Source organism: Dreissena polymorpha, chromosome 13 (genome assembly GCF_020536995.1).
Source record: "Dreissena polymorpha isolate Duluth1 chromosome 13, UMN_Dpol_1.0, whole genome shotgun sequence".
Taxonomy (NCBI): Eukaryota; Metazoa; Mollusca; class Bivalvia; order Myida; family Dreissenidae; genus Dreissena; species Dreissena polymorpha.
In genome coordinates, this window is record NC_068367.1 from 16,163,947 (window position 1) to 16,191,818 (window position 27,872).

Genomic DNA, 27,872 nt, shown 5'->3' on the forward strand with positions numbered 1-27,872 from the left:
TAAAAGTCCTTTTTAATCTAGCGTATGAATCTTTTTTCAGTTTCGGTTTCATCTCCGTCAAACGGGGATATCGTTGAATTTCACGCAAAAAATATAACATCATTTCGCTATTGATCAATACAAATCAACGCCATTAAGTTTCACGCAAAACATAACGTCATTTTGGCAACTTGTTTATGACCAGAAAGTAGCGCCATGAATATTCATGTTTAAAATTGCATACAAAGTGGGTTCATCGGAAAATGAAAAACCGGTAACGTGAATAACTTATCCAATCAGATTGCAGCATTCATATGAATGTTACAGAAGTTGTTATTATTTGAATTTAAATACATTTACATGTAAATAAGCAAGCTGTTTGCTTAAATGGCCAGTTAAAATAAAAGCATCTGGACCCAAGTGTTTCTTTTAAAACTACTGGGGTCAAAAATAATTACATAATTCTAAACATATATGAAAACAATAAAAGTCAAACACTCTTACAATTGCAAATGTCAAAACAATTCACAGCTAATTATATATCATGCCATGACATTTGAGCACTTATTGCATCTACATGAAGAAATTTAGAAAGATCCTAATATTGATTTTCTGGGCTATTGGATTGAAAGCCCCATACATATTCAGAGAAAATCTGTCCTTTGTACAAGATATTGAAAGATTGATGGTGGTCAACACGTTTCTACATATTAGAGTATAACACAACCTTATAGGTCACAGTTTTGAAATATTGCAAACTCTAGCTCTTTATGTTAATAACAGCTATTAAATCTAAAAACAGAGCTGTGTTTGTGAAACACAATGCCCCCTATTGCGAGGATTTGAAGCCATATATTTGAACTTTGACCTTGAAGGATGACCTTGACCTACACTTTTCACGACTCAAAATGTGCAGCTCCATGAGACACACATGCATGCCAAATATATAGTTGCTATCTTCAATATTGCAAAAGTTATGACCGAGGTTAAAGTTTTGGAACAGAATGACAGACAGACAGCCAGGCCATAAACAATATACCCCCTATCATTTGATCCTGGGGCATAAAAATATACTGTAATGGCATCATTAAAATCCTGAAACATATACACAAACACAGTTGAATACTAATACAGGAAACCAGTAAAGCGCTTTACTATTAAGGCTAATAGAGTTCACACAGTTCAGGTTAATGATGCAAGCCCTTCTAACCTGTCAGTACTTGTCTGCTTATTAAATGCACACAAAAAAGAAACTCCAGTTCCATAGAAAGGTTATTCATATCATTGCAACAAGACCATCTATTAAAGGCAAGTGACAAATTTCTATACAATTAAACACAAGATAAAAACAGACAACAAATATTAACATTTATGAGTAAAACTCATATTCAGCCCCTTGGAACCATAAATGAAAACCATATACTTTGAGGTTAGAACCAATCTCAGGTGGACAAAAGTTTTAAGTGTAAATATCAATTTATCTCATAGTATAATATAAGCACACGTTACTAACCAGCCAGCATTGTCCTGAGGAAACCAGTGGCACTTTCCAAGGAGGGAGACACAAAGAGGTAGTCATCGACAACCCTCATAAGCAGCTCGTCACTCTGCAGGGCAATGTGGTCACGCTCCATGCACGCGTAGTAGAAATTACACAGCAGGGTGGATAGAATAGAGCCCTGGCTGATACCCTCATTCTGTAGGTAATACTGCCTGCCTACCTGTAGCAGTTTACAAACTGTAACATAGTTTGTTAATAAGTAAATTAATTAATTAAAATTACATTGATCGGCTCATGTTGAATCGGCTAACTGTTAACAAGTTGGCAAATCAAATTGTTGGTTAATTATAGGTGTTAGCCTTTGATCGGGGTACACTACGTTTTGCCGTGGAATCAAAACGGTCCAGGTTGACAAAATAATGTAGGAGCGATTGTCTGGGTTGGCAAAATAATGAAGGAGCGATTGTCCGGGTTGGCAAAATATTGTAAGAGCGACTGTCCGCCCTGTCAAAACATCGTAGGAGCGACTGTCCGCCCTGTCAAATTTAGCGTAGTAGCGACTGTCCGCCCTGTCAAAACATCGTAGGAGCGATTGTCTGTCCTGTCAAAACATCGTAGGAGCGACTGTCCGCCCTGTTCAAACATGGTAGGAGCAACTGTCCGCCCTGTCAAAACATCGTAGGAGGGACTGTCCGCGTTCCAAATGGCTGGACGCATTAAAAAGTGAACACTGTTGTCAGGTAAGATCTTACCTTCACAATATTGTTGAAAATGTGGCTCCTTAGAATTTGTAGCACTGTCTCAGCTGATAAATGCTGGTAGAGGACCTTATCTACGAAGACAACACCATGCAAATTTTTCTCAATGACCTTGAGAAAAGAGATAAATTAACTGGTTTTGTGATAAAGAAATATAATAATAAAATTAAAACTGAAACACGTGGGTTTTTTTTACCTGTTTTAGGTTGACAGTACTTGTTGATCTTCATAGTTGGCACTATGCATGTAAAAAACATACTTTAGGAATAATTAACTTAAGAAATATTCCTTGTCATTTATACCACTAAAAACTTAAGACATGCATTTGTCTTAGACAAAATTAAATTAATTACAATCATGGTAGATACTATTTTAATTTTTCAAGACGCATAAATATGGATTCTTCCGGCTGACCTGTGATTTTGCAAAATTTGTGAAATCCTGAATGAAGTTAGAAAGCTGTGCTGCATGTCTCTGGTATGTCTTGCGCACCTGACCACCTTGCAGGGAGAAGTTGAAATATTTGCGAACCACACACTCCTCCTGCAACTCCTGTGCATGAAAGGTTGTAAAACTTGACACGTATTGATTCAACAAACCGATAAGCCAATCAGATGCCACTTTATAGAAATCATTTTGTATGATTAACAAAGAGTGTCTATGTATGATACCCAAAAGGTTGAGCAAGATTAATTAGCAATTACTGCTTCAGTGGTCTTATTGTACAACCTTTGTAATAAACAATATACATACTCTGGATAATTGACATGAACAAATGGTATTCTATGAACTATTTAAAAATCATTATATTATGTTTATGGAGAGCTTTATTATGATTGATATAAAACCATAGCAAGTAAGCAAATTTGTTGAATTGATATCCCCCGCAAAATAAACTTTGTTTATGTATTGGTGCAAAGCCCTAATATACTTATAATAATTAAGTGTAGTGTAATAATTAATAGGAAATAATTAAAAGTAGGGTTATTGTTTTTATGAATTTCAATTCTCCTCATTGATATCTACACACCCATGAAGTTTCATGTTGAAATCTTGTAGCGTATCTGAGATATAGCCTTGAAAAGTTACATCATACAAAAACAATGAAGGGCAATAACTCTTAGTTGAGAAAGTGCAGGGTTATGATTCTTGTGCATGACACTTCTTCCAATTAATTTTGACACACAATCGAAGTTTCATGTTGAAATGTTGTATCATATCTGAGATATAGCCCTGCAAAGTTCCATCATACAAAAACAACAAAGGGCAATAAATTTTATTTAAGAAAATGATGGGTAATGGCTCTTAAGTATGGGACTTCTCCTAATTAATATCAATACACCCATGAAGTTTCATGTTGAAATCTTGCATTGTATCTGAGATAAAGCCCTGAAAAAATTCATCATACAAAAAACAAAGGGTAATTACTCATAGAAAAGAAAGTGTAGAGTTATGGTTCTTGTACATGGCACTTCTTCTCATTGATATCTATTCACATATGAAGTTTCGTGACTTATATTGTTTCTGAGATAAAGCCCTCAAAAGATTGGTGACAGACTGACTGTCAGACAGGCCCAATACTGTATTAACAGGGTAAAACAATAAACTATTGTGTATATAGGGAAAAGCAATGACTCATAGTCTGAAGCGACAATGTAGGAAATGTTATTAATTCAATTGATATCCATTAAAAACAGTTTGACACAATCTCAGCCAACAAATTCCAATAACATGCTAAAAAGACCAAGAAACCTATCTAATATCTACCTCTTTGATAATAGTTTCCATAATCTGCACCAATTTCTCTTGGATGATGGAATCATAGCAGTTAGAGATGTCTGTCTTAACAAAATACAACTTTCTGGCCCCGCCCTGTCTCCAGATTGCCATATACTGGGCCCAGGAGGCGTGGATATCGTTCATGCCCAACTTGCCAGACCCAACCAGCCTGGGTGTCCTGTCTTTTAGATGTGTGAGCACCTTATGGAGATCCTTGAGCTGCTGGTTCACAGACAGGTAGGGCTGAAATGAAGGAAAACAAACACCAATTACTTTTGTTTGTTTTGTATTGTGACATCATAACTGATGGTTGAGGATGCCAGACAAATATATGTGCTATGAGGTCATAACTTTGAAGTTTTGACGTCAATCCTGCACAGATTTTAATTAAGCCCTAATAAAATTAAAGCAAGAATCTCCTTATTCATAGACTGGTTGGACTGAATGCATGAAAAAACAAGATTATCAGTGAAACTGATGGAAGCTCCCAGATGATGCGCTTTGTCAATCTTTGTTTTAATAACAACCTAAAAAGATATATTATTAGCCTCAGTGACCTTGACCTTGAACCCAGTGACCTCAAACCTCATCAAAAGGTAGAATTCCATGCAAGGTACATACATGCCAAATATGTAAGAGATCGGTAAAATATTGAAGGCGCTATGAGAAACTGTAACAAAATTGTGACGGAAAAATCTATTTTAAGCCTCTGGGACCTTGACCTTGACCCCAGTGACCTCAAACCTCATAAAAAGGTAGAAATCCATGCAAGGTACCTACATGCCAAATATGTAAGAGAACGGTAAAATATTGAAGGCGCTATGAGAAACTGTAACAAAATTGTGACTGAATATAATCTATTATTAACCTCGGTGACCTTGACCCCAGTGACTTCAAACCTAATCAAAAGGTAGAGGTCCATGAAAGGTACCTACATGCCAAATATATAAGAGATCGGAAAAATATTGAAGGTGCTATGAGAAACTGTACCAAAATTGCGACGGAAAAATATATGATTTGCCTTGGTGACCTTGACCCCAGTGACTTCAAACCTCATCAAAAGGTAGAGGTTCATGCAAGGTACCTACATGCCAAATATGTTAGAGGTCAGTAAAATATTGAAGGCGCTATGAGAAACTGTAACAAAAGTGTGACGGAAAAATCTATTTTTAGCCTCTGTGACCTTAACCTTGACCCCAGTGACCTCAAACCTAAACAAAAGTTATAGGTCCATGCCAGGTACCGACATGCCAAATATTAAGAGAACGATAAAATATTGATGGCGCTATGAGAAACTGTAACAACATTGTGAAGGAAAAATTTATTATTAGCCTGGGTGACCTTGACCTTGACCCAAGTGACCTCAAACCTCATCAAACGGTAAAGGTCCATGAAAGGTACCTACAGGCCAAATATATAAGAGATCAGAAATTTTTTTGAAGGTGCTATGGGAAACTAAACAAAATTGTGACGGAAAAATCTATTATTAGCCTTTTTGACCTTGACCCCAGTGACCTCAAACCTCATTAAAAGGTAGAAGTCCATGCAAGGTCCCTACATGCCAAATATGTAAGAGAACGGTAAAATATTGAAGGCCCTATGAGAAACTGTAACAAAATTGTGACAAACAAATATATTATTAGAATGGGTGACCTTGACCCCAGTGACCTAAAACCTCATAAAATGGTAGAGGTCCATGAAAATTACCTACATGCCAAATATATAAGAGATCGGAAAAATATTGAAGGTGCTATGAGAAACTGTAACAAAAATGTGTTGGAAAAATCTATTATTAGCCTCGCTGACCTTGACCTTGGCCCAGGTGACCTCAAACCTCATCAACAGGTAGAGGTCCATGCAAGGTACCTACATGCCAAATATGTAACAGATCGGTAAAATATTGAAGGCGCTATGAGAAACTGTAACAAAAGTGTGGAAGTAAGGAAGTAAGGAACTTCAAACTGGCAACTATATGCTTCCCGAAAATGTTCGGGGAGCATAAAAACGTGCTGATTCACATACAGGTTAGACCCAATAAAGAAAAAAAACTGTTGATTCAAAGAAAGGTAGGGCTTAATGAAGGAAGCAACCTGTTAATTAATAAATGAAGGAAGCAAACTGTTAATTAACAGAACAGAACAGAACAGAATTTTTATTTTGACTTAAGCATAACAAGCTTATCGTCATATACAAATACATGATAATGTTACAGACATGCGTGATGAATATAAATAATAACATTGTATAAATTACATTCATCAATTCATAAATCACTCATCACTGGAGAGTGAGAGTGCTCTAATTGCAAGTTATAATGTGACATGGAATACATATAAAAACATAACCACATTTGATACATCCATGGTTAACAAACAACATGTACCAAGCAAAGTACCCTCAATTGTTAGTATAAGCTATAGTTCTTCTTAACATTCATGTGATAATAAACAAAGTGTTATCTCTTTTTTTGAAACATGATATACAATAGATGGCTAACTTTCTAAGTGTCGTTTTCTTACTACTATTAAGGAGTTTAATAAATTTGAACATACTAGGTCGCTTGTAATAGAATTCTGGGATATATTTGATTCTTTCTTCTAGGTATAACGGACATATTAGTATGAAATGGTACTCATCTTCGATATCGTTACAGCTACACAAGGGGCATATTCTTTCGTTCCTGTCAATATTATGATGTCTGCCTGTTTCAATTAACAATTTATGAGATGAGAGACGCATTTTGGCAATAATCCTTCTATGTTTTTTGTTTTCAATTAAATCTAAATACGATGACCTTTCGAATGCAGGTTTCAATTCTTTATACATATATAACGATGTTGACGAATCAATGTTAGTCCTCCATTCAGCTACATACTGATCTCGCAATCTTATTTTTAATAAAGGGATGAATTTGTCGATATTAATAGATTCTGGGAATAACCATACATCTCCAAATCATGAATGGTTAAGTATATCGCGAACTTTTGATGACCAATTCACTGTATTATTTCTTTGAACAATTTCCGATCTTTGCATATTTATAACAGTGTGTAAAATACAGTTACTTTGTTTTGTTTGATATAGTTTTAGAAAATATTTAACAATTCTTAAATAGCGTCCAATGATTAGAGGGAAACGACCGACTTCCGCATACAATGACAATGAATTAGTTGACATCTTTACATTTAATAATCTTTTACAGAATTTTCTGTGAACACGTTCAATATTATCGGCAGTTATAAACCCCCATACTTCACAATTATAATTCAAAATTGACGCAACATATGAATCGAATAACTTGAACATGATATTTATTGGGACTACCATCTCTTTTGTTATAGAAAACAATCTATTCATTGCTCTTGACGCTTTACCATACAAGGTGTTTGTGGCTGGTATGTATGATCCGCCACTAGATAAGACGATACCTAAATAGTTAAAGTTACTAACTATTTCAATTTCATTGCCTTTGAATGTCCATTTACAATTTTTGTTCAAGACACCACCCTTTCGAAAAACCATTATCTTTGTTTTATCAATATTTACAGTTAAGTTCCACTTATTACAATAAATTTCTAGGTTGTCTAAAGATTGCTGTAAGCCTTCTTTGGTTTCGGAGAAAATAACTGCATCGTCCGCAAATAGGAGTAGATAAACCGATAATTGATCAAGTGTTATACCAGCGTTTAAACCGTTTTGAAGACTGAATTCTATATCATTCACAAAAAGTGAGAACATGATCGGCGATGTTATTTCCCCTTGCAATAGTCCAACGTTGCTACTAAATAAGTCAGAAAGGGAACTCATGTGTTTAACTTGCAGTTTCACCTCATTGTACATCGAACGAATAATAGCCATTAGCTTGCCATCAACTCCTGATCGAATCATTTTGTACCAGAGCTGCCCCCTATTTATGACGTCATATGCTTTCCGGTAATCGATATAGCAACAAAAGAGTTTATGTTCATTATGCAGCTGTTTTTCGATTAAGGCATTGAGAATAAAAATTGCGTCGGCTGTGCTACAATTCGGTTTAAAACCAAATTGTGCATCCGTTATGATATCATATGATTCTGCCCAAGATTTTAAACGTTCATTTATTATTCCAGTGAACAGTTTTGCAAAGCAGCTTATCAGCGTGATGCCCCTGTAATTGTTAGGGTCGGAAACATTTCCGCGTTTATAAATTGGTAAAATCACTCCGGTCGACCAGCTTTTTGGGAATAGTTTAGTATCTAAAATGTAGTTAAATAATATTTCTAAAGGTCTGGCTATAAAATCGATTGTTTCTTTGAAATATTCGTAAATAATATTGTCATGTGAGGCCGCTTTGTTAGAATTAAGACGCTTTATCCCTTTTTTAATTTCTTCTAATGAAAAAGGTTTATCAAGTTCCGGATATGAGCTGGGCTTGTTTTCAGTACGATCGAATTACGATTCAGTACGATTAACTGAAAGATAGGTTTGAATGTAGAAAAAATTGTTGATTCACGGAGATGTTAGACTGAATGAAGGAAAAACAACTGCTGATAGCAAGACAGGTTGGACTAAATTAAGGAAGCAACGCTTATTCACAGAAAAAGGATAATGAAGGAAAAAAAACTTAATCAAAGACATGTGGGACTGAATAAAGAACAAAACTGTTGATTCACAGACATCCAGGACTGAATGAAAGAAGAAAATGGTCATGTACAGACAGATAGGACAGAATGAAGGAAAAAATTGTTGAATAACAGACAGGTTGGACTGATTGAAGAAAAAACTGTTGATTCACAGACAGGTTGGACTGATTGAAGGAAAAAACTGTTGATTCACAGACAGGTTGGACTGATTGAAGGAGAAACTTTTGATTAACAGACAGGTTGGACTGATTGAAGGAAAAACTGTTGATTGACAGACAGGTTGGACTGATTAAAGGAAAAAAACTGTTGATTCACAGACAGGTTGGGCTGATTAAAGGAAACAACTGTTGATTCACAGACAGGTTGGACTGATTAAAGGAAACAACTGTTGATTCACAGACAGGTTGGATTGATTGAAGGAAAAAACTGTTGATTCACCGACAGGTTGGACTGATTAAAGGAAACAACTGTTGATTCACAGACAAGTTGGACTGATTAAAGGAAAAAAACTGTTGATTCACAGACAGGTTGGACTGATTAAAGGAAAAAACTGTTGATTCACAGACAGGTTGGACTGATTAAAGGAAAAAACTGTTGATTCAGACAGGTTGGACTGATTAAAGGAAACAACTGTTGATTCACAGACAGATTGGACTGATTGAAGGAAAAAACTGTTGATTCACCGACAGGTTGGACTGATTAAAGGAAACAACTGTTGATTCATAGACAGGATGGACTGATTAAAGGAAAAAACTGTTTATTCACAGACAGGTTGGACTGATTAAAGGAAGAAACTGTTGTTTCACAGACAAGTAAGACTGAATGAAGGAACAAACTGTTGATTTACAAACAGGTAGGACTGAACGAATGAAGAAAATGGGCCATAATTCCCCATAAACCTGTTTGCAGCCAAAATTGCTTTATCTTTAAATTAACGTCATTCAGCAATGAATGCTTGAGTAATATTCATCCAGCTATTAAAGAAGTAAAAACATAGGTTTCAGGAAGTATGTACTGATGCACTAACAAACAGACAACTGTCTCTGAATTTATGGGGGCAGGTGACATTGCTTAACCTATGAAAAACAAGTATTGTGTACAAGGTTAAGTAAACATAAACACTGTCTCAGTACATTCTCCAAACCTGAGTGGACAGTATCCTAGCAGGACATCCCATATTCACTATAAGCTCAGTGACTTCTGTTTGGGCAGAAAGCGCAGCGTAGATATGCCAAGGCCTGCCCGGGAAGATACCAGGTTCCTCACAAACATCTGAATTTACAATAGAGTAACCCCAATGACATAGAGTCACCCAAATGACATAGAGTAACCCAAATGACATAGAGTAACCCAAATGACAAACAAAAATAAAAGTAATAACTTTAAGTTAATAATAACATTTTTTTTTTTTTAAGTAATTGTCATCTAGTCTGTATTTATATTTAGTTTTAATTTTTGTTCATTGTAATCCTTCTAAAGTTACCTGTGTGCTAATGTGCAGAACTTTTTTTTTTTTGCCAACTTGCGCATGATATGCTTCCACACACTTATGATACCCATGTTGTAGACTATCACAAAAAACTCTCTTGACAATTTTTTATGTATATATCTAAATTATGGAAAGTAAAACAGATAAAAAAATCTCTCTTAAACATGGTGTAAATGGCATCATAAAAATAATTATGCATGCTTGTTATTTTACTGGAAGGCTACAAGAGGTAACAAATACTTGTAGTAATATTTACATGAGGAATAAAGAGCCTCACCTCTGAAACTGGACTCATTATCTTTCTACGAAGTAAGCCTGAAACAAAAGGTACAATTTTCTTTTTACAATTGTCATCGAAAAAATAGCATACATGCTTTTGTAAATTTTTAATTTATAAATGTTCATTTCCTTATTTGTGTGAGAAGAAAAAAAAGCATATCGAAAGTTTTTTTGTAGAACTTACAACAAAATTTTTAAATAACAACCAAATTCATTGAATTTATAATGCCTAATAAATTTTGTTCATGGATAAATGCAGAACTAAAACAAGAAGGCAGGAAAGGCCCTAAGTTGCTCACCTGAGATACAAAGGAACTGACCTGTTTTGTGAAGCCCAAGATGTGATTAGAACAAATGTTTTGACCAATTTTCATGAAGCTGGAACAATAAATGTAACTTTAAGAGTTCTAACAAGGTTTTCATATAGCCATATAAGGATAAATTCCCCGCCCCCTGGCAGCAACTTTTTTCAACAGACTGCAAACATTTTCGTACACATCCAAGATATCATTAAAACAAATATTCTGACCAGATTTCATGAAGATTGGAAATAAATGTGACTTTAAGAGTGTTAACAAGATTTTACTATAGCCATATAAGGAAAAATGCCCCGCCCCCTGGTAGCAATTTTTTTCTACCAACCCCTACCATTTTCAAACTTGTCCAAGATATCATTAAGACAAATCTTCTGACCAAGTTTCATGAAGATGGGACAATGAATGTGGCCTCTAGAGAGTTAACAAGGCAAATGTTGACGCCGCACAACGGACAAAATGCGATTACAAAAGCTCACCATGAGCACGTTGTGCTCAGGTGAACTTAAAATTCATGACATTATTATTCCAGCACAATTGTCCACTTTCACCAACTTAAAATGTAAACAAATAGTGGTGACACATTACATAAACAAGAGATGTGTTTGTCAGAAACACAATGCTCCTTATTGCGCCGCTTTGACCTTTGACATTGAAGAATGACTTTGACCTTTCACCACTCAAAATGTGCAGCTCCATGAGATACACATGCATGCCAAATATTAAGCTGCTATCTTCAATAATGCAAAAGCGACCAACCGACCGACCAACAGACAGACAGACAGACAGGCCAAAAATAATATGCCCCCAATCTTTCGATCCGGGGGCATAAAAAGAGCTTGTTTGTTGGTTCAGATATATATTGATTCATCAGTTAACCACTCAGCGTCACATGCAAATTAAAATCAATCATCTACCAAAACCAATGAAGACCATCTATTGTTTTTATTCACATGTACCAGTCATTCCCTGAATGTGCAGCCTAGTCCAAGTGGCCTGCCTGTAGTAAACCAGTCTGTGTCGCAGGAAGGTCGTATCAGTGATGTAGAAGTGCGTGCGCAGCAGGACAAACACAAACTGGGTGATGATCCAGTGAACCAGTCTGGACATGAGATCCAGTCTGCAACGGTTACACTCTACTGACAGCAGCCACTGAACGTTCTTTGTCTGGAATGACACATATATTTGGTTTCGAAAGAGCGCAATTACCTAGAAGGTAAAAATAGCATTGAGGTTTGTATAAATTTTTGGAAAATACTAGGGAAAAACTGGATTGTTGTAATAAACAATAACATGTCACTATTCTCTCATTTTTTCATGAGAAAATAACTGGGGAATGGGTAAATTAGTGGGGTTGAACAAAGTGGTTTGCATAACTACACTTCATGTTTAAATTTAATCACTTTAAGAATGTGGAAGTAGTTTGCTTCACTATCTTTTAATATGCAGACTGCAATTTGTCAGCTATGTTCAAGTGCAATTAAGTGAGAAATGTAAATATCATTGCAAAGAAAAAAAAGTTGTGTGCAGATCTACCCTTTAAGATGATCTCATATATGAAGCTTTCATTTAATTTGCTGATGAATCTGGAAGTATTTCTTAAGCTCCAGAAACTTGTAACATTATGACAAACCATTCAATTACAAACTGGTATTGACCCAATATATTCCCTACCAGCAGGGCATCATTACAATACTAAACTTTCAAGCTAGTATATTCATTTTTATCCCACTTTTACAGCGAATTCTGTTGATTAAAGCCCCGTTGATAAAATATCTGGTTTAATCCACTGCACGTGGTATGTTGTTAGGCTACGTTGTAAACAAATGTAGTTCCTTGTATATAACAACTAAATGTTATATTGATGTTATAAAACTTTTAGATTTGCAATTCAATATGCACAAAATTGTAATTTATAGCGCACGACTCTTTGTCATAGAAAGATATTCTGATTTTACAAAATGATTATTTGATCAGCAGTTATTTTTGGAACGCGGAGTATTACACTGACCTTGGTTACACTACAGTCATCATCAAAGTACGATAAAGACTCATAAAAACGCAAAATTATCCAGTTTAACTAATTTTGTTTGAATAAAAAGGTTTACGGAATAAAAAGTGGGATAAATAGAATAATAGGTTAGTGTTGATTATAGATCAGGTTTATCATGCTCGGCACGAAAATGAAAAAGCACTCGCCATTGCTCGTGCTTTTTGTTTTCTAAGCCTCGCATGATAAACCTGAAATATAATCAACACTAACCTATTATTCTATATATTTAATATTAGGAATATTGAGGTCTTGTCATTAGTGCATTAAGAAGTTCCCCATGAATCCACTATGATACAAAGCATACCTTTATTCCAGACATCAGTTGGCCCAGGGACATCTTGTCATACTTGCCAAGGGAGATAACTTTGGATATATCTGTGCAATAATAAATTCATAATTAGAGTTATCTCTCCTCTTATAAAATTACTTTCCATAAGATATTGTACACATGAATTTTTTTAAACATTTAAATAAGTGTAAGGAAATATCAACATTATGTCGGTTAAAAAATGCAACAACTTTTATTGCTGACTTATTGCCATTTATATAAATTTCATTACATTAATTGTCAAATGTGTTGCATGTTATTTATAGCTGACTTGTTTTATATTGGCAGAAAACCATTTTTGCCATCATTCAGTTTCTTACATAGGAAAGAAAAACAACTTGGAAAAACAAAAACAATGTCATTAGCTATTATTTCAAACGCAGCAATGATCCACAATCTCACATAAATTACTTTTCAGCAGAACTTTTCTGTTATGCCTTCCGCCAATTAGCTCCTCTGGAAACATGCGGCGGATGCAAGCTCGTACAAACAAATACACCTGTCTGTGGTGATGATGACCTTGCAACAGTTTGGAAATATTGCAACCTTTGCTGGTCAACACTAAAATGGACAAATGATTAAGACACATTTTTATTTTTACACTAATAAAAGTGAGTTTATAGCCAAATTGCTATAATATATTTTTGACAAAGTTGTTTTTCCATTTTTGCCAAAATAATTTTTTCCATTTTTGGCCATTATTCTTTTACATTTTGAGCCACATGTTTGGCCTTTGACCTATGGCGTAAACCTCACATTTTCCAAGAGGGTGACACATCTTCTTTACATCGCACGAATCCTATAAATTACCTCTGTTTGAACACAGGATACATTGGTTTAATGATGTCATAACAGTTTATTTATTGGGAAAAGCTTATCGACTTAATTCACCTCCAGCACAAAACTACAAAACTAAAGTATTCATTTTAAAGGTATATTCAAGAATAAAGGTCAGTACCAGATTAATGTTGTATAGCTGTATCATGTAATGCATGTGCAAACATGTGAACAATGACATTGATAGTTCTTATACACACCTGATTTCCCTGTAGCATTCTTATTCAAAGGGCAAAGTGCGGTCAATATAGTTCTTGTTGGGCCTTTCCTTGAAATCAATTTCAACTTCAAGGAATTAAAGCAAGCAAAATTTGTATACATGTATAATTGAATGTCTTACAATTTACAGTATATTTCCTACTATCGACTATCTAATTAGAGTCATCATAGTATACTATTGTTAAATATGTGACATCATTATAAGACATAAGGCCTACATTTATTTATTTCGATTGCTGTCATAACAGCATCATGTTGTTTGCAGTAACAAGTCCATATTTCTATTTTTATTAAAAAACAGTTTAACTGACAATAGGAAAGCATGTGAACTCTAAATGGCATGAACGTTCTTGTTATATTGGAAGTCAAGTGCAGAGTTCTTATAAAAGACATTATGGAAATAGATGGTTAACATTACATCACATAGTTTCCAAGAGAATTAAGCCATAATAAGGAAATTGTTTAAGACACATGTTTACTCAAAATACAGAATTTAAGTTGATAAAGGATGACATTCATTTACTGTAGTGAGTCTGTTTGGAGTCATCTTAAAAAACTTCATAATAAATAGTGATCATTAATGATTAAAAGTAGAAGATACAAATATCTTAATCTGCTGCAAATATTATTGGGAAATACAAAAAAAATGTAAATGTGGCCAACGCATGAAACAAATAGTAAGTAAGCATGTAATAATAACTGAAATCAAAGTGATAATACAAACAAAACAGTGAGTCAAACAGCATGACATCCTAGTTTTTTCTTCCATGCTATGACCTTTTATGAATATATATGTTAAGCTCAAACTCGGAGGGTCAATAGCTGGGAGTTGGATTATAACAAGTGTACTTGAACTTCCTTCCAAACTCCGACAGCAGTTCCACAACTCTTGTCTTCGCCCCCTCAGTGGCTTCTAGCACTGTAAACACCTCACTAAACAGCTGGGAACCACTGGTGTCCCCTAGTCTCGACAAAGCAGCTGAAATAACAATTAAAGATACCCAAACAGCTTCACAGTTTAGTATACAAGCATATTAATCGATATGCAAGTGTGTATGAGCAATGTGGCTGCCCTTGGTATGGGATCTATTGTGGTAAAGTGCAGGAGCAATGTGACTGCCTTGGTATGGGATCTATTGTGGTAAAGTGCAGGAGCAATGTGGCTGCCTTGGTATGGGATCTATTGTGGTAAAGTGCAGAAGCAATGTGGCTGCCCTTGGTATGGGGTCTATTGTGGTAAAGTGCAGGAGCAATGTGGCTGCCTTGGTATGGGATCTATTGTGGTAAAGTGCAGGAGCAATGTGGCTGCCCTTGGTATGGGAACTATTGTGGTAAAGTGCAGGAGCAATGTGGCTGCCTTGGTATGGGATCTATTGTGGTAAAGTGCTGGAGCAATGTGGCTGCCATTGGTATGGGATCTATTGTGGTAAAGTGCAGAAGCAATGTGGCTGCCTTGGTATGGGATCTATTGTGGTAAAGTGCAGGAACAATGTGGCTGCCCTTGGTATGGGATCTATTGTGGTAAAGTGCAGGAACAATGTGGCTTCCATTGGTATGGGATCTATTGTGGTAAAGTGCAGGAGCAATGTGGCTGCCCTTGGTATGGGATCTATTGTGGTAAAGTGCAGGAGCAATGTGGCTGCCCTTGGTATGGGATCTATTGTGGTAAAGTGCAGGAGCAATGTGGCTGCCATTGGTATGGGATCTATTGTGGTAAAGTGCAGGAACAATGTGGCTGCCATTGGTATGGGATCTATTGTGGTAAAGTGCAGGAACAATGTGGCTGCCCTTGATATGGGATCTATTGTGGTAAAGTGCAGAAGCAATGTGGCTGCCATTGGTATGGGATCTATTGTTGTAAAGTGCAGGAACAATGTGGCTGCCATTGGTATGGGATCTATTGTGGTAAAGTGCAGAAGCAATGTGGCTGCCATTGGTATGGGATCTATTGTTGTAAAGTGCAGGAACAATGTGGCTGCCATTGGTATGGGATCTATTGTGGTAAAGTGCATGAGCAATGTGGCTGCCCTTGGTATAGGATCTATTATGGTAAAATGCAGGAGCAATGTGGCTGCCCTTGGTATGGGATCTATTGTGGTAAAGTGTGAAGTTTACCAAAAAGGGGCTACATGCATGTGTTTAAAATGTTGTCCAAGATAAGCCTGTGCAGTCCTCACCTAAAAAGCTGAAAGCGTCGTACCTGATTAGCCTGTGCTGACTGAATGGACCAAGTTTCGACACAACTTTAAGAACAAGTATTAAGCCCCATTTTCCCAGAACAAGGTTTGTATAAATTATTTTCAAAATAAGTTGAAAAACGAAAGATATTCATTTAGCTACGAGCAAGGGAATGTTTATGTCAATAAATTAGAGCTTGATCATTTGAATGGCATCCATATGCAGAGAGGCTTCCTTTAAACAAAAATTTCTGTGAAAGCTAAGTGTCCTCCCTGATGAGCCTGTATGGACTGCACAGGCTAATCTTGGATAGCGCATAATGCACATGCATTAAGCCCAGTTTGCTCCGAATGAGGCTTAATATTTAACATACATGACTTGGGAAACTTCTCTCTGACATTCCTCACATATAAGATGCATTTCCTGTCAATGGCCTGAGTAGATCTGTAAAAAAAGTGCTTTATTCATACTCATTATTTTTTTAACTGAATATACATCAAATATGAGCAGTATAATGTATCCCTCAGGAAATATTTAAGGTTTAAGAGCACACAATGTTAAAAATGGTGATGGGCACCATATTAATTAATTGGACAATGCAATATTCATACAACTTATATTTATTCATAAGTTACAGTAATAACTTGAAACCTATATATAATAATAACTTAGTTCATATCTAACAGAAAGTGAATGGCAGTGGATAATAAGTAACAATAATAGAAGCTTAATGAGTATTACCCAAGAAACAATAGCTTCCCTGATAGTATGTGCAATACACAATCAAGATTTTTATCTGACATTAGAGGATACCTTGTTTGTATTTAGATCATTTTCCTGAAAACCTTTTAATTTTGTTGAGAAATAGAGTTATACAAAGAGAAAATTCAATAAATATATGAGACAATAGTATATCATACTGGTATGTATGGTTCACTGCTATGAGACAATAGTATATCATACCGGTATGTATGGTTCACTGCTATGAGACAATAGTATATCATACCGGTATGTATGGTTCACTGCTATGAGACAATAGTATATGATACCGGTATGTATGGTTCACTGCTATGAGACAATAGTATATGATACCGGTATGTATGGTTCACTGCTATGAGACAATAGTATATGATACCGGTATGTATGGTTCACTGCTATGAGACAATAGTATATGATACCGGTATGTATGGTTCACTGCTATGAGACAATAGTATATCATACCGGTATGTATGGTTCATTGCTATGAGACAATAGTTTATGATACCGGTATGTATGGTTCACTGCTATGAGACAATAGTATATGATACCGGTATGTATGGTTCACTGCTATGAGACAATAGTATATCATACCGGTATGTATGGTTCACTGCTATGAGACAATAGTATATCATACCGGTATGTATGGTTCACTGCTATGAGACAATAGTATATCATACCGGTATGTATGGTTCACTGCTATGAGACAATAGTATATCATACCGGTATGTATGGTTCACTGCTATGAGACAATGGTATATCATACCGGTATGTATGGTTCACTGCTATGAGACAATAGTATATCATACCGGTATGTATGGTTCACTGCTATGAGACAATAGTATATCATACCGGTTTGTATGGTTCACTACAATAGTATATCATACCGGTATGTATGGTTCACTGCTATGAGACAATAGTATATCATACAGGTATGTATGGTTCACTGCTATGAGACAATAGTATATCATACCGGTATGTATGGTTCACTGCTATGAGACAATAGTATATCATACCGGTATGTATGGTTCACTGCTATGAGACAATAGTATATCATACCGGTATGTATGGTTCACTGCTATGAGACAATAGTATATCATACCGGTATGTATGGTTCACTGCTATGAGACAATAGTATATCATACCGGTATGTATGGTTCACTGCACACACTGTTTTCCTTTTCGTCCTTTTACCCACTGCACAACTGGCATCTACACCACTGGTCCCTACCATACCCTGCCTTTTACCCACTGCACTACTGGCATCTACACCACTGGTCCCTACCATACCCTGAAGATAATCCTGTGTCTTGAAAGCAGGAGTTTCTTTTACAGGTACACCATCTTCTATTTGTAAACTTAGTTTTTTAGTTTCTATCCTTTGTTGCTTTTCATAATTGCTGTCAAATCGTTTCCTCTTCAAACTCTGGGTACCACGTTTTTCATGTACCCTTTCCATTTCTATTGTTTTGCTACCACCCATCTTATCTGTACATGTACTTTGACAACTGAATGGCTCAACTAGCCCTCTTTTTGTCCAATTGTTTATTTTAATTGCTGTAAACTCATGTTCATGGTCAACTGCCAAAATTTGTCCTCCATTCTCAACTTGGCTATCTACCTGATCATGAACCATCCGAACATTAGTCAAACAATCTTCATTTATAACCAGGGGAAACTCATTAGGTGGAACATTTAAAATAATGTTACCAATATCTTTGTGATCATATGAACCCACAGTCTGCAACAACAGTTCAACACATTCAATCTTGGTTGTGTTCGAACTTAAGCAAATTGGTCCTTCCTGTTTTTTCGTCTCTTGTTTTCCTTTCTTTGTTCTCTTCAATACAGGTTTGCATCTCTTGTTATTTTCTTACTTTGCAGTCTAGAATCTCTTTTTTGTTGTTTGTGCTCAGAGTTTGATGTCCCACCATGAGCGATGCTATTGTTGATTTGTTTTCGGTTTTTTCCTTGCTTTAGCACATGTTGACCTTCAGTGTCTGGAGGTTCAGCATTGTACAGGGGGGTGCCTGTAATGTAAAACATTAAATTGATCAGTTCAGACATTAAGATTCTGAAAAAATGTCATTGTATAAATACAAAGCACGGCAAATTTACTCTAAACTATGTTCTTCAACTGTAAATTACAATAGTTTTGAAAATGTATGCATAAAGAATCATTTTATACAACAAATTTAAGGTTAAGCATGTAATAATATTGCTTGAAATCACATTACTTTTCAGCAACACAATTGTTCAAGATCAAAGTATTTCTTTTCTTGAAGTGAACACTTCAAATTTTAATAAAAGAGTTATTGGCTTAAATCTTTAGCAGCATAAATGTCTCTTATATGACTGTGAAAGTTTGGTTTTGAATAACTTTGTGTACATACATAATTTAGATGGGCAACAGCAACCTACATGTATTACTTTTATTCACATGCCCACAACTGAGCATTGAACACAAAATATAAATTTTCTTTGAATTTGCCCTTATTTTCAAAAAGGCCACTGAATATTTTACTTTGTTTTCTTTAAATTCTATATATAAACGTTGCATAACAATTGATATTATGCTTACAAATGCCAATTAAACTGTTTAAAAAAGAATTAACTTTGCTGTAAATAAAAAATAAACACTATCTGTGTTTATTTTCATAGGATACCTTGTAGTGTGGAGCAAATTTTTTTAAACAAAGGGGTTGCATGAAAAAAAGACAATAACTATTATATAACACTGTAAAAATTCATCAAATTTAAAAAAAAACAACAAATTATTGATCCATGCTACGATGAGAATAAAATGAACAAGATGTGTTTGTGAAGCACTATGTCCCCCCCCCCATATATTTGACCTTTGACCTTGAAGGATGACTTTGACCTTTCACCACTCAAAATGTGCAGCTCCATGAGATACACATGCATGCTAAATATCAAGTTGCTATCATCGATATTGCAAAAATTACGGCCAATGTTAAAGTTTGACACAAAGAAACCAACAAACAGACAGGGCAAAAATGATACGTCCCCGAGTATAGATACTTTTGATTATCACCATTAGGCTGCAACTAATTTAGTGTAATGTTGTAATATCATTTGTACTGAGTTAATGAGACAATTACCTGTCAACTGCACAAAGCAAGCCCCCTGTATCTCCTGGTACAGAGATGCAGTCTCAAATAAGTAGGCAAGCACTGAGTCTCCTACTCTGAAAAAGTAAACAAGAGGGCTATGATGGCCAATATCGCTCACCTGAACATTAGCACAGATGAAGAAAACCAAACTGTTGTGATAGTTTGATAATTATGGAAGCATAATAAAGCATACTTCTAAATCTACTAATTAGGATTAGGAGCTCTTCTGTGAACATTTGGCAAGTGTTATGTGATTTATATTAAAATTACTTAGCAAGTGGTCAGTGGCTTTGATTTATTAAATTATAATTCTTGAAAATGCTGATGCAGCAGATTGTTCAACATTTTTTGTTCATGGGTCATAGCAAATTTATATATCCCTCTCCAATATTTGTTGATGACTCTGATCCTATTTAAAATGTTGAACAAGTATGCCCAATAAAATGTCATTCATACAGTGCATAAGGAGGTTCTATTCCCGACACTATTTGACCATTGATGCCATGTTTGACCATGACCTCTAACATAGAAGGGTTTTTCATGTAGGCAACACATCATTTGATGTTTGTTAGTAACTGTAACAATTTATTTCAGACTTGTCCAAAGAACTTTGAAGATCTGTCAAAGGCATCAAATAACTGTACACCAACTTACAAATAGCATTTCATCAATATGTCTGCCACAAGTATGTCAGACAAAATAAGTTACAGGCTTAAAACTTTGATCTATTTTCATTATACATATATCAATATACCGTTTTGCACATATTTCAAGTGTTAATCATGTTTGTGGACGTCTTAAATCTTCATATGGTGAATAATTTTGACCATTTGTTTACAAATCTCTTCAGAGATGACATATTAACAAATTGAAACTTCTAACAATGGGACACAAAAAATGCTCTGGACAAAACACAAACATATAAACTAAACTGGGGAGACCGCCTAGAGACAGACATTAAATTAAATTCAAAAGCATAACCTTTCAAATTAAATAGCAATAAAAGAAATTACATTTTGCATTAATCAAAATTTAAGAACTAAATGGTTTTATTTATTATAGCCCATGCTCCAGGAGTGAAATAACGTAATGCTCAATTTTGTTTATTACACGGGTGTTATATTACACTAGTTATATAACTCTGAAATAATGTCATTTTTTGACGAAATGACGTCATTATTCCAGCGAATTTCTTCAGTTAAACTCTTTTACAATGTGAATAAACGGTGAAAAGAGCATAAAATAAAAAGAAAATTTGTTGGTCATGTTATAAATAGAATCTTAGATTCGAGGTCATTTTGTATTGAGTTTATTAAACTTGTCATCTAAATTAAGATAAAAACTTGGCAAGCCTCGTTTTTATCTTTATGTAGATGACTTGTTTAATAAATTCAATAAAAAACGACCACTCATGCAAGATCCTATATATATATATACAGAAAACAGCACCAGAACCGAAACTTTCTTTAAAAAAAAATGAAATAAAACAAATAAAAGTTATGAAAATTGCATCAATACACACAAACACACAAACAAAAAACTACTATTTTCCCTAGAACCTTGAAGCATAAAAGTGGTGATAATTCTAAATAAATCAATAAACAACAGAATAAAAGTTCTTTGAATGATTTTACCTGTCTAGAAGCTGTTGCCACTGACTGAAGTGAAACCTGTTGACAAGGGAGTTAGGGTACTTGCTTTCCAAGTTGTTCCCACAATACACTGTATTAGGATTGGAAGACAACTGTAATAGCAACACGGTTTTAAAAGGTTCTTGTTAATATAAAATCTAGCTTCAACATATCATACATATAAATATTTTACAATAATACTGTTGTTTGCACTTTGGTGTCCTTAATTCAAATTCTTTCAAAAATTGTTCTTACAAATAGGACTCACATGGGTAAAAAATGTTCTTCGGGTTGGCGGGTCAAAATTTAAATATCCGAGAAAATTCGGGTCAGATAATAATACGTTAAATAAAATAAAACTACATTAGACTTCATAGGATGTTTTAGCGTCTTAAATATTCAACTGTTTGTCAAGTATATTGTTTAGAATATTATACTTTTTATTGGTCTGAGTTAATGCTATTGGTGCGTCATTTCTAAATATTTATGACTATTTGTAATAACAACACTGCTTTAAATGATAAAGGATGTGATTTTACTTCACTTGTATAAAGATGATTTGACAACACGTTCAACATGTAATCTTGTACTTTGAAGCTAGCAACCAGAACCGGTATCGTTCGCAAAAACTTTGACCCGGATCCGCGGGCATTTGTTTTGACCCGCGGATTTGGGGGTTTTCGGGTACCCGTTTGAGCACTACTTACAAAGTAGTAGCCTGTTGTCAGTAAGTTTCCGCCAGGAGGATTCCTTCGAAGCAGTTTCTGCAAAAAGAGCACGGACGAATGAACTTTTTCAAGAAATGTTTTATCTTGTAAAGTGCTACAAACAATTATTCAAGTTTGAGAGTATTAAAGTGGCATACTTAGTTGCATGCAGTTTACCTAGAGACTAAAACAAATAAAATGCAATACAAGCAATCTTTACATAATAACGCTTGATTGGTCATTGTCCGCTTGGGTAGTACTTACATGTACCCCGGGTACTTTTAAGTATATTTACATGTACCCCGGGTACGGTAAATATACTTAAACGTATCCAGTCGATATTAGGCTGTACCCGAGTTGTATTCCTGCCCAAAATCTGATGTCGTAAGACGCGTAACCGATTACGGTAAAACGATATTGTTTATCTTAAAAAAACTTCTCTTTTAAATAACTGCATCAAAATTACTTTTTAGTACGAGTTTTGATAATATTGAGGCCATTTAACAGAAAATTTGACATAAATTTGAACATAATTAATTAAAAATAAATAGCTGACAACGACTGATTTAGCGTTAAAATTCCCGGGTATGTTTTAGTATATTTACTGTACCCGGGGTACATGTAAGTATACTTAAGAGTACCCGGAGTACATGTAAGTAGTACCCGAGCCGACAATGACCAATCGAGCCATAATTACATACACATATATTTTATTGTACATATAAACCAGAAAAGAAAACAAACAAAAATCTATTTAAGGAAGTATTAATAGTCAAACTAAAAGTTTGCATATTCATTATTGAAAATTCGTAGTACATATCCAATATACAAAGATAACAAAAAAGAAAAAGCAGATTAATAAGAGTATAGAGCATATTAAATTGTTAAGAAAAGAGCGGAAAATAAATGCTGCAATACCATCCAATATTTGCTCTTGGATGTAACAGTTAAACAGGTAATCATCCTTTATAAAGAAACAAAATAGTGTGCATAATGTTTGTGTTATGCAATTAGCATAGGGTTATGTCACTAAAGAAGAGTTTAAACTTTCTGTGGCAACAACTTTATTGATACATCATAGCTTACATGTTATTTTCAACAGACAATCAGGAACTAGCCCTGAGCAGCTTTCACTCCTGCCTAGCTACTGGTTAACAATAAATTTCCGTTGTTCAAAAATCATTAATGGTTCACATTTAACATTTGGATAATCATAAAACAAAATGCACATACTCGTTTGTTTAAAAGAGTTTTACGTGTGCAACGTACAGGTGTAGCTTAATAACATTAATTTATATATGAGTCGCGTTCGGAGAAAACTGGGCATAATGCATGTGCGTAAAGTGTCATCCCAGCTTAGCCTATGCAGTCCGCACAGGCTAATCAGGGACGACACTTGCCGCTTTAATGGTATTTTTCGTTAAAAGGAAGTCACTTTTTACCGAAAAGCTAGTTTAAGCAGAAAGTGTCGTCCCTGATTAGCCTGTGCGAAATGCACAGGCTTATCTGGGACGACACTTTACGCGCATGCATTATGCCCAGTTTTCTCAGAACAAGACATGTATGATTGACATAAGTGGACAGCTGTCTGAACATCTTTTAAAATGAAGATGGACATAATAAGGAATAACAGATAACTGTCCTATTGTTCAGTTACATATCTGGTGAGGCTCAGATTAATATAACAACTTGTCCATTTTTTAATTTGTGCAGAGCCTCATATTAATTAATCATTATCGTAACCATATATCATTTTAACAAGGAAAAATACATTGTATGACATCATGAGCACTTGTGCTTATATCTGTAAAATATTTGTTTATGTTTTTGTTTCTTTTTGTGTCTCAAATAAATTCCATTTTTGTTCCAAATTATTTGGTTTGCTAAATCTAATTTGTTTTAACTGAAAATAATTACTTTACATGATTCTGTGTCACAGTAGGACTTTATAAACATTGACTCATTTATCCCTTTCCTACTCAGAAGCAAATTGAAAAGGCTATGTGCAAACAGCATAAAACCAGAACAGCCTGTGAGTAACTCGCAGTCTGTTCAGGTTTTATGCTGTTTGCTGTTCATCAGTATCTAAGGGTTGGAAATGAAGCCTTCAAAACTGGAATATAGTAAGAAAAGGATTTCATTATATTTTGCTTACTACGGGACCACAAATGCATCAAAATACTTATCTAAGTGGTAAAGGGCTAAATGCCTACTCAAAGGTATAACAAATTATATCTGGCACCCTTGTAACAGGATATATGATGATATTGCCATCCCCATATTTGTTCCAGCAAAATGAAACATAATTTTACCTCTACAGTTGCCATCAACAGATCATGCAAAGATCTGCCCTGAGAGAGGGATGTCCAAGTAAATGCTGGGATGTTACCATGGAAACAAACAAACACCCAGGTCAGCAAAGGGAGATCACTGCAATAATAACATGAAACGTTTAACACTGATTCCCCTACAACACATGTTAATGTTTGTACACAGACAAATCCAGTTTATATTCAACAGACTTACAGTGGTAAAAAAGACAAAGTGTCATAACTCTTCCAAAACTGGTAACAGACAAGATTTCTATTTCAAAGCATCAGCACATACCAGTAAAGATTATTCCGCTGTTTAAGTTAGAAAGAAATCTACCAAGTAGTCTTAGTATTGTTGAGAAACAAGACGCTTGAAGAACATATACTAGTATTCTAAAGTGAAAAAAAAGACAAAAGGCCACAATTCTACCAAAGCTGGCCGCAGAGAAAATTTGTATCTTAACAATCATCTACACACGAAGGTCATTGATCTGCTGAGAAAAATTGAGCCAATCTAGCCAGGAGCTTAAAAGGAATTTACATGTAGACTGGTATTTCTGTCGCCTTTCATCGGTAGTAAGAAACCCATATTGGTCCTTCTGTTTTAGCCATGCATCCAGTCTCAGAATTGTGGGGTAATACTTCACAAGAATCTCCATCTTCAAAAAATATAATTGACACATAGACAGTAATCATAATTTGTTATCAACAATTAACGTGTGTAAAAGAAGCTAAAATATAAATAATCTTGACATAAAGAGTTAACGTGCTAAATACAGAAATGCCTTCAAGCAAACTAAAGTGATAAAACATAAAATGATAAAAGCAATAGGGCCTGAAAGGCCTGAAGTCGCTCACCTGATATAACAATATATTATTGGGACAAATCTTCTGACCAAGTTTCATGAAGATCAGAAAATAAATGTGGCCTCTGGAGTGTTAACAAGGTTTTTACTATAGCCATATAAGGAAAAATGCCCCGCCCCCTGGCAGCCATGTTTTTCAACCAACCGGCATCATTTTTGAACTCGTCCAAGATATTATCGGGATGAATCTTCTGACTAAGTTTCATGGAGATCGGACAGTATAAATGTGGCCTCTAGAGTGTTAACAAGATTTTACTATAGCCATGTAAGGAAAAATGCCCCGCCCCTTGGAAGCCATGTTTTTCAAGCAAACATAATTATTTTCAAACTCATCTAAGATATCATTGAGACCATTCTTCTGACCAAATTTCATGAAGATTGGACAATAAATGTGGCTTCTAGAGGGTTAACAAGGTTTTACTATAGCCATATATATCCATATAAGGAAAAATACCTTCCCCCCTGGTGGCCATGTTTTAAAAGCAACCAAAACCATTCTAGCACTCATCCAAGATATCATTGGGACAAATCTTCTGACCAAGTTTCATGCTGATCGGAAAATAAATGTGACCTCTAGAGTGTTAACAAGGTTTTACTATAGCCATATCAGGAAAAATGCCCCGCCCCGTGGTGGCCATGTTTTTCAACCAACCGGCATAATTTTTGAACTCCTCCAAGATATTATTAGGATGAATCTTCTGACCGAGTTTCATGAAGATCGCACTAAAAATGTGGCCTCTAGAGTGTTAACAAGATTTTACTATAGCCATATTAGGAAAAATGCCCCGCCCCTTGGCAGCCATGTTTTTCAAGCAAACGTAATCATTTTCAAACTCATTCAAGATATCAATAAGACAAAACTTCTGACCAAATTTCATGAAGATTGGACAATAAATGTGCCCTCTAGAGTGTTAACAAGGTTTTACAATAGCCATATAAGGAAAAATGACCCGCCCCCTGGCGCCCATGTTTTTCAACCAATGGGCATCATTTTTTAACTCGTCCAAGATATTATTGAGATAAATCTTCTGACCAAATTTCATGAAGATTGGACAATAAATGTGGCCTCTAGAGTGTTAACAAAATTTAACTATAGCAATATATAGCCATTTAAGGAAAAATGCCCCGCCCCTTGGCAGCCATGTTTTTCAAGCAAAGGTTACCATTTTTGAACTCATCCAAGATATCATTGGGACAAATCTTCTGAGCAAGTTTCATGAAGATCGGAAAATAAATGTGGCCTCTAGAGTGTTAACAAGGTTTTACTATAGCCATATAAGGAAATATAGAGAAAACTGCCCCCCCCCCCCCCCCCCATGGCGGCCATGTTTTTTCACCGATCTGGAATATTTTTGAACTCGTACGAGATATCAATGACACCAATGTTTTGACCATGTTTCATGATGATTGGGCAAAAATTTTGACTTCTAGAGTGTTCCAGCGCCCTCACACTACTATGGGGGAAAGGGTCTGCAGCCCTTAGGAGGGGGAATTTTCCGGTGTTTCCCTTTTTGGGGGATTTTTTTACTTACTCTCTCATTATTACATTTGTACATGTTTGCACTATATTCATTGCATTTTTCGAAATGTAATATGTTTGAAAAGATTAAATTGAAAAAGAATTGAGATAAAATAATCGTGGGACACAACTTTCTATAAAAAAAATAATATATTTTTAGGGGGAATTTTTCCCCCAAAAGGGGGAAAAAGTAAACTTTTCAGGTGGGGGACTGCCGCCGAAATTCGGCGGCAGATTTGATAGATTGAGGGCCATGTGTTCACAAGGTTTTTCTATAGCCATATAAGGAATACTGCCACGCCCCTTGGTGGCCATGTTTTTCAACAGACTGGAACCATTTTATTAACTCAACCAATATATCATTTAGACAAACATTTTGACAAAGTTACATGAAGATTGGGCATCAAATGTGACTTCTACAGAGTTCACAAAGATTTTCTTTTTTTTGACCTAGTGACCTAGTTTTTGACCCATCATGACCCAATTTCGAACTCAGTCGAGGTATCAATGGGACAAATATTCTGACCACGTTTCATGAAGATCGGACAATAAATGTGGCCTCTAGAGTGTTCACAAGGCAAAATGTTGACGCCGCACGACGGACAACTGAC

General features: G+C 35.4%; 1 protein-coding gene across 3 annotated transcripts in view; it reads right to left on the bottom strand.

The window, feature by feature from the left end:
* Positions 1-27,872, bottom strand: part of LOC127855754 (telomerase reverse transcriptase-like) — a 46,699-nt gene that overhangs the window by 12,674 nt on the left and 6,153 nt on the right. For 2 of the 3 annotated variants that reach the window (XM_052391560.1, XM_052391559.1), the window contains exons 2-16: positions 25,418-25,535; positions 24,877-24,994; positions 22,565-22,621; positions 21,861-21,970; positions 20,215-20,300; positions 18,238-19,122; positions 16,710-16,780; positions 15,008-15,137; positions 14,140-14,207; positions 13,514-13,663; positions 13,079-13,149; positions 11,681-11,888; positions 10,406-10,443; positions 9,784-9,911; positions 4,124-4,260 (exon numbers count right to left, since the gene is read on the bottom strand). In XM_052391560.1, coding sequence (XP_052247520.1) covers positions 9,822-9,911; positions 10,406-10,443; positions 11,681-11,888; positions 13,079-13,149; positions 13,514-13,663; positions 14,140-14,207; positions 15,008-15,137; positions 16,710-16,780; positions 18,238-18,728 — 1,317 coding nt within the window. In that variant the 5' untranslated portion in view covers positions 18,729-19,122; positions 20,215-20,300; positions 21,861-21,970; ... (1 more) ...; positions 24,877-24,994; positions 25,418-25,535 and the 3' untranslated portion in view covers positions 4,124-4,260; positions 9,784-9,821. Of the gene's footprint in view, positions 1-1,492; positions 1,701-2,232; positions 2,350-2,652; positions 2,791-4,005; positions 4,261-9,783; positions 9,912-10,405; positions 10,444-11,680; positions 11,889-13,078; positions 13,150-13,513; positions 13,664-14,139; positions 14,208-15,007; positions 15,138-16,709; positions 16,781-18,237; positions 19,123-20,214; positions 20,301-21,860; positions 21,971-22,564; positions 22,622-24,876; positions 24,995-25,417; positions 25,536-27,872 lie in introns of those variants that run through there. The other variant, XM_052391561.1, reaches the window with a different exon arrangement.